Below are 10,748 nucleotides of genomic sequence, written 5' to 3' on the forward strand. Positions count from 1 at the left end.
GCAGGTGGATTTTTGTGAGTTCAAGGCTAGCCTGGTCTACAGAGTGAATTCCAGGATGCCAGGGCTACACAGAGAAACCCTGTCTTAAAACAAAACAAAATAGATCTAAGTTACACATACCTTAAGTATGCTATGCAAAAGCATATAAACTGCATTATAAAAAACTCATAAAAATTAATGGGTGAGTTCAGAGTTTATTAGACATGGACTTCTTCCATAAAGCCTTTTAAAGTATCTGATGCAGTCTTAGAAATCGCATATACATTTAAACAAACAAGCTATGTTATATTTTAATTAGAGAGCTTATAAATTAAAAAAATAACACTGAATTCTTAAACCGAGAGAGCAAAGAAAATCAATGGTTGGGTTACATGTATAGATTCTCTCAAAATTAGACACACCTTTCCCTATAAAAGCAATAAAGCTATTAATGGGGACATTCATCAATTTGAATCTTTTCTATCCAATAATTTCTCATTTTCCCTTCTCACGGCTTTCATGTGTCAGCCTTTCAGAAGATTCTTATACATAAGGAAGTCAGCTTATAAAGTAAAAAATACCTCAAATATTACAAGTAAGTCTAAGGAAGCAAATTAAATTTTATATTTAAAAACTGTACTTTTATTTTTACTTATAAACCATTTTTCAAATACTCACTTATATAATGCATTCCTAAATTCAGGAGTCATAAAAAGTGTTTGCAAAAGGCTATTCAAATAGCATGTCATCGCCTGGTTTACTAATCCGACATAACCTTTAAAGGAAAACACAAATACAGACAAATCAGCACTTGGGCTAAATCAATCAATACATACAGGGCAAGACTGCTTAGTTGGAAATTGTTTTTTTTTCAATGCCACGTAAGAAAGTTCTTTTCTGTGGTATGTATTTTTGAACTTTGTTTCTAAGAAAAAGCCAGGATACTTTGTTACCAAGATAGAAATAGGTATTATATGGTATTTAACACATTTATCACAGCAGTTCTTACTAGAGTACAATCTTATTCCCTAGATCTATACACCAAAAATGAAGCATTTTCACTTTAAACATCATATATCAGAGGAAGACTCAACTAAATTAGTTGGCCCTGTCATCAGCCCTGTGAATCAAATTATATCAAGAAATAATGCAGAGAGCGAACTCAGATGCCCATGCTTATGAATTTTCTTAAAAGCATTATCTATTATCTTAAAAGCATATTATCAAGAAGATAAAAATGAACAAAATAAAAGTGGTTACTACACAGAGTACTGTCACTGATTTTTTTAATTTTAAAGAGTGACAGAAGGCATGTTTTATTTGCATAAAGAAATAAAAAACACTTCTAAAAACCACTACCTTAATTTCAATGAATTCACAAGATAAAGAGTTGGACCTAATACACAGCATTCTATAAATGCTTCATATAAAGGACTTAGTTGTCAGAATGAATAGCAAAAACTATTTCAAGAATCTTGTCTTGTTAAATCTGAAAATTTTCTCAAAGTATCCCAACAATCTCAGAACAATCTTCACAGTACTTATTTAAAACAAAATGAAAAACTTTCTAGCCTGATTCAGGGCAGTTCCACTAGCATTTTGGGAAGTAAACCCTGGAATCTACATTTTAAGCAACTACCTTTATATTATTTTTGAAGAAATAAGTCCTTGTGACTTTATAAGCAATTTTACTATGTGCTATAATTTGAAATGATTCTGAATTCTCTTTTATTCTGGGTGGTATGCAGCCAAAGTTCACTAACATACATTATAAACCAAAGATCCTCACTCTAGTTCCAGAGCAAATAAACTTCACAATGATTAGCAATGAGAAAATCATTCTAAGTTCTAATTACAAACTACAGTAAATATAACACATATCATATTAAAACAAAGACTTGAATGTAACTCTCTAGCTTTCCTGTTTTTTTAAGATAGGTGTTTACTATAATATTTAAAATCTCTCATATTTTTAAAATGAAAGATTCTAAAGCTACACCTAACATTAACTAGCTGCACAAAAGACTATTCTGTACTTGTTTCTATTTCTTTCAACATGGAAAAACACTACCTAATAGAAAAGGTGTGTTATAAGATGAAATACATGACAAGTATCTAGATTATATTCATATGCTAATTAACCAATCATATATACACACACACAAATGTATGTATGTATATATTAATGAAACCTTCATATAAAGTCAGCCTGCTAAGTTGAAATAAAATGTTAATAATCTAGGGCTAGAGAGAGTGCTTAGCAGTTGAGAGCACTGGCTGTTCTTCCAGAGGACCAATGTGGCAACTCCCAACTGTTGGTATTTCAGTCCCCAGAGGATCAGAAACCCTCTTCTGTCCTCAGTGGGTAATGCACACACTGGTATACAGATACACATGCAAGTCAAATACCTATACATATTGAAAAAACAACAACAACAAAAAACACTTGAAAATAATCTAGGCTTAATCGTATTCAGGAAAAAGCTAACATTATTAAAAAAGATTTATTTCTTTTTATTTTATGTGTATGTGTGCTTTGACTGCAGGTGCATATATGTATGCATTCCACATATGTGCTTATGGAGATCATATGACGGCATCAGATCTCCTGGAGTCACAGATGGCTGTGAGCCCCATTAGGTGCTGAGAACTAACCCCGGGTCCTCTTCCAGAGCAGCAAGTACTCTTAACCACTAATTAAGCCACCTCTCTAGACCTAATAAAAATTTTTAAATGACCTAATTTATTTCAAACATAACAATTAAACTGAATGATACAGCAGACCCAATTAAAAAAGTGTGTCTGTCTGCTTCATGGAAGCATATTCCTCACAGCCCATCTTAATCTGAAAAAGAGAAAAGAAGATTTCATTTCCAGAGAAGCTGACTTCAAAAATGTCAGAGTAAGTTCTCGAGGGAAAATTACCAGAATACTTTTTTTCAGAACACAATATCCAGGATCTTTTAGTCTGTAGATAAATAAAGGCAGTAACAATACAGTAAGGATAGCAAGAAGATGAGGGAAGAAACAGTACACAGCCCATCAGTACCGACTCTGCTGCTGCTGGCCAATCATCTTGCTCTGGGTTTCAGTTCCTACTGATAAAATGAAGAACTTGCTGAGATTATGCTGTATGGAACAAAACAATAAAGTAGTCTTACCGGTTTCTGACTTGTTCAAAATCGATGAATAGGAGTAGCTTTGGCTGACATACTCACTGGTAGAGGCCACAGAACCTTCCCTTGGAAGTGGACCTATAAACCTGTCATGCACGCTGTCGTCCACATTACTGGAGTCCTCCTAAAAAATGCAGCATCACCAGTAGTTACTGACTAGCAACAGTGAGAAGTTGAAGCATGCTATGACTGATCCTAGAGGCACCCGAGGAGTGTGTGTCCTGTGTTTCCTGTATGCAGCTCTGAAAAGTCTCATTCAAAGCACCGAGCAATGCTCCTGGCCCCTTCAAAGAACTTAACTGCGGATTTTAAAAGCCCCGTTTCAAATATTTTATTTACAAAAGAAAAGGAGATGTACCACTATGAATTCCTGAATGAGTACCTAAATATTCACTCTTACATCATAAGTTAGGTCCAGCAGGTGAGGGACATTCAAGAACTGCTGATGAAATGGAGAACTGCTCAGCCTCTAGTAAGAAAGTTCCTGTTAATGTGTAATATGCTGAAAAGGATTAAAGGGCACAAAACCAGCATAAGCAGTTAGGATGGAGCAAGAACAGTGATTAAGCAGTTGTAACCACAACTCTAAAACTGTGAATTGGAGCTCTATAATTATAGCTAATTCCGATTTTAGCATCACCTAAGACCAATCAAAACCCTGTGATGCCACAAAACAAAAGATAAGCTTCAGGGTGCTCAAAAGGCACATTCGAGTGCTTCATCATGAACACACTCCTATCACCATTTTCCGCTCAAAGGGACATCTCTATTCTCAACACATTTCTAAATGAAGGTCATCAAATAGAACATTTTGTCCTGAGCAAATTTTAGTGAAGAGAAGGGCTCCAAAAAAGTCTATATTCTCTGAGCCTTAGTTTCTTCAGTCTGTAAAACAGCGAGGCAAATCAGACCAGATTTTAAAATTCTTTTACAACAACATCCTCTGAAATTAAACCATGAAACCATATTTACTTATCATAGTGAGTTTCTGTTGTGAGATTTTATCTTTTAATCTTATGTGTACGAGTGTCTGCATGTCTGCATGTGCGCTACATGTATGCAATGCCTGAGAAGAGCAGAAGAGAGCATTGGGTACCCTAGGACCGGAGTCACAGTTATGGGCTGCCATGTGGGTGCTGGTAGGAACTGAACCTGGGCCCTCTGGAAGAGAAGCCAATGCTCTTAATCTTCAGCCATCTCTCTTGTCCCATCATAATTTGTAAAGAAATGGTATCTTGAATGTATAGTGTTTGTAACTTGTATTTGCACACTTCTTTAAAGTAAACTCTCAGAAAATACCCAATTGGGAGTCAGTGGGTTGGAAATAAGTCTGAATTGGGGTGAATAAATTAACGGAAGCAGCTGACATATTAGTCAATCCAAAAGAGATGGAGGTGGGAGTATGTTGGGGAATGAGAATGGAAATAGTCTCCCATTATTAACAAAAGAACTGATGAGTTTTCTACTGAACCAAAGGAAAGGCCATGGAACTACAGGTCTGTAAGGTATTCTACCCTGAGCCTCCTCCCCTTGGTACAGCAGTAGTCCCAGTGAGGCACTAAACTAAACATAATAGTGCTGTAGACACCTAATGCCATCACACATAACTATCATGTATCATACAATCAGGCATCTCTTCTTGCTCTGAAAAACTACATTCCTAGTGCATAAAAATTATGTCTTTCTAAATAGCTCACCAACATCATCTGAGGCTGTTCACCGTCTTTATCTGTCAAATGCAGAAAGTTCTTCTTTCCTGGTTCAAAATTAGCATCAAGAAGAGACTTGTCACTGGTGTGATCCAGTGGTGCCTATGGGTACAAAAATGTTAGATTATATAAAAAATGTGGTAATAAATACATAATACATACATATATACATGATATATTGTATGATATATATATATATAATTAGTAATGATTTGGCTAAATTTTTTTTCAGCTAGGTATTGAATGAACACCTCTATCATGAACAGAACTGCTAAGCCCAATTGACAGAATGTGTGCCGAGGGCATCCCGGAGGCTCACATTTCATCCCCAGCATATAAAACACTGAGCAAAGAAAAGGCTAAGGGACTGATGTTAAATATAATGCTAACCAAAATCAATACAGCTTTTTTTTCCCCTAAAATATATGCAATGTAATAATAGATTTTCATAAAAAGCTAAAAAAAAGTTCATATAACTAAAAACTACAAAATGTTTGACATATAAGTCTAAAAATTCCCAGATAAGCAGCATATTGAAAATCCAAACCAAAGCAGGCACGGTAGCTCACACCTGTAATCTATAACCATGTGTCTACTGAATAATCCTCCAAACTCTGTGAATGCCAAACAAAGCAGAAAACAAAACAAATAAAAAACAAAAATAAAGGTTTAAAAATATGGCAAATAGAAAGAGTAAAATAGAGTACCATGAACATACCAGAAATTCTGAGAAATTTAAAAAAAGATAGAAAACAGTTCTGATTTATGACAAACAAAACCCAGAAGAGAACCAAAGAACAAAGTGCCTACAGGAGACTGCTGCGGAGATAAGGGTGGCAGGCAACACTAGGCAAAGGTCAAGAGCTGGGGCCAGGGAACCCGAGTAAACAAATGGGAAAAGGCATTCTGGTGAGTTGGACCCTCCCTTTCCTCCTTAGACTAAACAAACGGTGGGCAATAGAACTTATTCCCCTCCCAATCCCCACACAAAGCAAAGCACAGGCACTACAGCCACCAAAACAGAGCAGAGCACTAGGAAAATGGAAACTGAATACTGCAAATTTAATCAGCCTCCAAGGAGACTCTTGACTACAATTTACGAATAAAACAAGAATCACTAAGCCTTTGAGGAGATGCTGCAGAATGAAAGAAATGAGGCAATGCAGCAAATAAAGCAGAAACAGATCACAAAGAAAACAAGTAGTTAACATGACAGAGACTGAGACATAAAACAAACCTTCATACATCTGAGACTGCATACATGAGAAATACCTTTGAGCATGAGAGTTAAAATCGAGAGTTTTATAAAGTAACACCTAGGACTACATATGTACATAGAAAAAGATGCCCAGAAAAAGTTACATAAATAAAAGGAAATAAAAGTGATTTTATTCATAATTTTTATTATCCCAGGAAACAACTTAGGACAACTGTTGACTCTAGAACAAAGACAAGGGAGGAGGGACCAGTCACTGCATCTCAGCTACTATGATCTGATAACCATATAATTATGTCCAGGCTTTCACTTAATCACACTAACAGACACAGTAACCGTAGCTATGACATTACTATGATGTCAGAATAATGCAGCTTAAGCAGCCTTGGGTCTGAGGGCTTACCGTGTCAGCAGTACTGACTCCATTTCCCCATGCCAAATCAAAGGTTCCATTTATGTAGCCTACTTTGCTGGCCACATCTTCAAAGAGCTTTCTGACTGGGGTAGATGCTGGTAAATTTAAAGTGATCCGTTCATTCACTGTCTTTGAGTTAGTAGTATCTTGAATTATACATAAGACTCTAGGTTCTTCAGCAGCATTTTCTATCTGAAATTTGAAAAAGGTGTTACTTCCAATTATTCTTAAAGGAAAACACAACTGTAATTAACTATAAAATTTTATGAACAGTGTAAAGAACTCACAAGACAGGGTTTCCTCTGTACTGTTTTATTCTGTATGAAACATGCTCCAATAGATCATGTCAAACACAAGCACCATTTTTGTTTTGGGAAAGCAGTCATTCTTGTGGATATCTGCTTTTACCTTTTAAGGTTATAAAGCAACAGAGCCAAGAAGCCATGAAAATTTTAAGTTAAAAATTACAAAACTTGGGGCTGGAGCAATGGCTCAGAGGTTAAGAGAGCTTGTTGCTCTTCTAAAGGACCTGGATTTGGTTCTCAGTATTCATGCTCATACCACCTGTAACTCAGCTCCTAGAGATCCAATCAATGTTCTCTTCTGGTCTCCATGGGCACCAAGCATATGGGTGGTGTACAGACATACATGCAAACACTCATACATATAAAAAAATCTTCAATTAACAAGTTTGATCTTAAAAAATGTATCATCACCAAGTCTTTTCGACTATCAATCTAGAAAATGGATTTTAAGCTCTCCTTCCTCCTTTTTATCAGTAATTGTCAAGGCAAAATATTTAAAAAAAATCATCTTTCTCAAAAAAAAAAAAAAAAAAAAGTTTGCCCTATGCCATCCCTTAAGCTCTTGAAAATACTGATTTTTCTCTTCCATTTCCCATGGTGTTAGCAGTTACATCTACTGTATCTGAACACACCAGATACTTGAGTGGAAGAAACTCCTTTCTCTTCCGTATCTAACGGCCACTTAAACAAGGGCCACCTACATCTACTAAGCTTCTGAAACCAGAACCAAGCTGAGTGGCTTCCAGTTCCAGCCCTGCTCTTTACCTATCACTAGCACCAAACCATATCTAGTCTACTTAGCTATCCCTTGTTGCTCTGTTCTCCTGCTACGATCAAAGTATCTTCTACCAAAATTACTGTAACAGCTTCCAAAAGTTTAAACTTTTCAATCTCATATTCATTCAACCCAAAACAGTACTGCCAATACTAGCTCTGCTGATGACTATCTTGCTGTCTCTGGAGGACCTCTGGCCATCCTCATGAAGCACAATCTTCATACTCTGGTGCTCTAAGAATCTTCTCTTTTCTCCTCTTCCTGTGGTACTGGGGACTGACTTTAGTCTCTTATATGTTAGCCGACACTCTACCACTTAGTTTTATAGTTCCATTTCCAAGAACTCCCTTTGACTTTAACAGGATCAACTTCAGCCTTTTGTTACGTTTGTATTATCCACTTTAAAATAAGAATTACTATCAGTGACTAATACTGAAAGCAGGATAGCCCCAAAGTGTGTCAGTGAAGTAAAGTAAAATCACTGTAATTTGTTTCTGCAATGTCAATTTTGGACTTGTAAGGGATTGTGTGAATTAAGGTTAATCCTATTAGTTTGGAACAGAAATAATGTTGCTATAAAACAGATCAACTACTACTACATTTCAGGCAAATAAAAACTTAATTACTAACAATAACATAATATTTAAAAATGAAAATGAGAAACACCTCTATAAAAATTGACTACAAAAAAGGCATTATTAATATAACCATGAAAAGGAAGAAAAGTCTTCAACTGTGTATTTAAGGTGGATGTTAAACACACAGAATGGATTATATTACACACTTGAAATCAAAATTAAGATACGTATAACTGACCTTTAAAAAAAAGAGGTTTGGTTTGTAGTTTAAAAAAAAATTAAAAAGTGAACTCAAAATAATTTCAACTACTAAACATTTTTTTTGGGGGGGTGGTTTATGGCTTTTAATTGTTTGAGACAGAATCTGGAAATATAACCTAGTCTAGGTTGGCCTTGAACTTTCCTGCCTTAGGCTTCCAAATGCTGGTACCACACCCAGTAAGTATCTGCTTTCATAATTCCAATACACTTATAAGAATCTGTATATGTAAAATGCTGTAGCATAGTTATTAACAAGGATGCTATGGCAATATAACAGGGCCATGTATCCCTAGCTCCCAACTTCCTCAAAACATGTGAGAGTAAAGTACAAGAACTCTAGATTTCTGCTTCCACCTGAACATAGAGAGAGACATTACTATAATAGAACCCATGTGAGGAGCAACTGTGATATAGTAAACACAAAATTTAATCTTGTGTTCCTTTTACTTCTTTTAATGGCAACAATTATCTTCTATACATATAATTATGCTGTCCTTTAAAAACCAGTAAAGGCTGGCAATAAAGGTAGGCATTATGGTGCTACCTTTAATGTTAGCAATCAACAGGAAGATCTCTTGAGTTTAAGGCCAGTTTAAGGTCTACATGTTTTCATGTTTCATGCCTGCCACAGCTGGGCTCTGTTTCTAAATAAAATAAATACATACATGGAAGAGTATAAAGGAGGACACAGAGATAATCTATAATTCAGTATCTCTTTGTTTTCCTATGCACAAACTCAGGCTTCTCAGATAAAGGCACTGAATCAGAGCAGACATGGTATTTTTAATTTATTTATAAATACATCATGCTATTCTTTTTCAGTCAGACTGTACTTTATCATTTTCAGCTCATTTAGTATTATTCAGTCATGGATTAATAGTATTTCCTTGTTCTACTTTACTGATTCCTAGGCCAGATTTCACTATGCTTTTTTTGGAGGTGGGAGTAGTGCTGAGGATTGAGCCAGAGCATTGGGTATGGCAGACAAGTGCTAGACTACTGAACTGCACCCCCACACCACAAACTTTTAAAATCGATTATATGGTAAAGCTCTGTACCCATTCTTTTTTCTAAAATTTCCAAGGCCCATCATATTTTACTCCTGAATTTAATTCTAGTATAATTTAAAAAAAATCCAATTTTCTTTAAAGGTCTAGACTAGCCCTTTGTAAAACATTACTTTATTTATATACAATTATCTGGTTTGTTATTTACTTCACCTATAATTAAATCTAACACATGGCTACCAGCCATATATTTCACTAATTTTAGAATCCGTGGAAAAAGTTTTTTCCTTTCCTTACCTCAAATTTGGGAACTGGTTAAATAAAAAATTTCCCATTGGAAGGTATTATTAAAAAGATATTGTAATTTCATAATAAATAGCTTTTCACAAGCAAAACTCTCTACAGTATAAACAATAATTTTCTAAAACATTAAATTTAAAAATACATTTCATAGACTTGAGGTTCCACCACAGAATTGTGGTACTTAGCCCAAAGAAAGTCAGTGCTATCATCAGATGAACTGCAAAATGCTAAAACTCTTTACTATTCTTTTTTCTTTTTCCCTCTTCTCATGTAGCCATGTTTAGGACCATCAGAATGTGTGACACTGTGCTACTTAAAGCTGGGCCTTAAGAAACCAGCAGTCTCCACTATGCATCTTGGAACCTCCCCTTTTATAAAGCAGCCGACATCGGCATGCAGTCTACATGGGCAAAAGGGGCTGCTGAGTGGAAGCCCTGAAGTAAGTGTGAAGTAAGCGTGAAGTGAAGTAAGTATACATGAGAATAGCATTCTTGGACTTTCCATTCAAAGCCAACTACCAGCTGAATGTTGCCAAAACATGATGACTCAAGGAACAGAGCACAGCTGAGTCACTGCTCAAACTTCATCCCAAAGAACCCTGAGCAAATAAATTGTTTTTTTAAGCCATTAAATGTTATAGTGGGCTGCTACTAGCAGTAGGTAACAAAAACATAGCACGGTACAGCCAGGCACAGGCAAACGGTTATAGAAAGATGTGACTGATGATGGGGGGGGGGGGGGGGGGGTCGTGTAGTGGGAACATACCTGAGCATCATGCTTTAGCGTAGGTAGGCAACAAAAATGTTTAGTCCAAAGAGTTCTAAGAATTCAAGATGAGAGAAAGCTACAAAGTTTTAAAAGCCTACAGAAGGTTCCATTTAGGAAGACAATGCACTTAGGATGAAGTATTGGAAAGGCAGTGTTCCCTACATAGAAAATCAACCAGAACGGGAAGATAATAACAATCAAATCTATTTCACACACACACACACACACACACACACACACACACACACACACACAC

The 10,748-nt window shown here is 35.9% G+C and overlaps 1 protein-coding gene across 1 annotated transcript in view; it reads right to left on the reverse strand.

The window, feature by feature from the left end:
• Positions 1-10,748, reverse strand: part of Usp47 (ubiquitin specific peptidase 47) — an 82,861-nt gene that overhangs the window by 45,445 nt on the left and 26,668 nt on the right. The window contains exons 2-5 of the mRNA XM_055627357.1: positions 6,484-6,687; positions 4,853-4,966; positions 3,141-3,279; positions 658-754 (exon numbers count right to left, since the gene is read on the reverse strand). Coding sequence (XP_055483332.1) covers positions 658-754; positions 3,141-3,279; positions 4,853-4,966; positions 6,484-6,687 — 554 coding nt within the window. The remainder of the gene's footprint in view (positions 1-657; positions 755-3,140; positions 3,280-4,852; positions 4,967-6,483; positions 6,688-10,748) is intronic.

The sequence above is a fragment of the Psammomys obesus genome, unplaced genomic scaffold (assembly GCF_907164565.1).
Source record: "Psammomys obesus unplaced genomic scaffold, mPsaObe1.curated_primary_1811, whole genome shotgun sequence".
Lineage (NCBI taxonomy): Eukaryota > Metazoa > Chordata > Mammalia > Rodentia > Muridae > Psammomys > Psammomys obesus.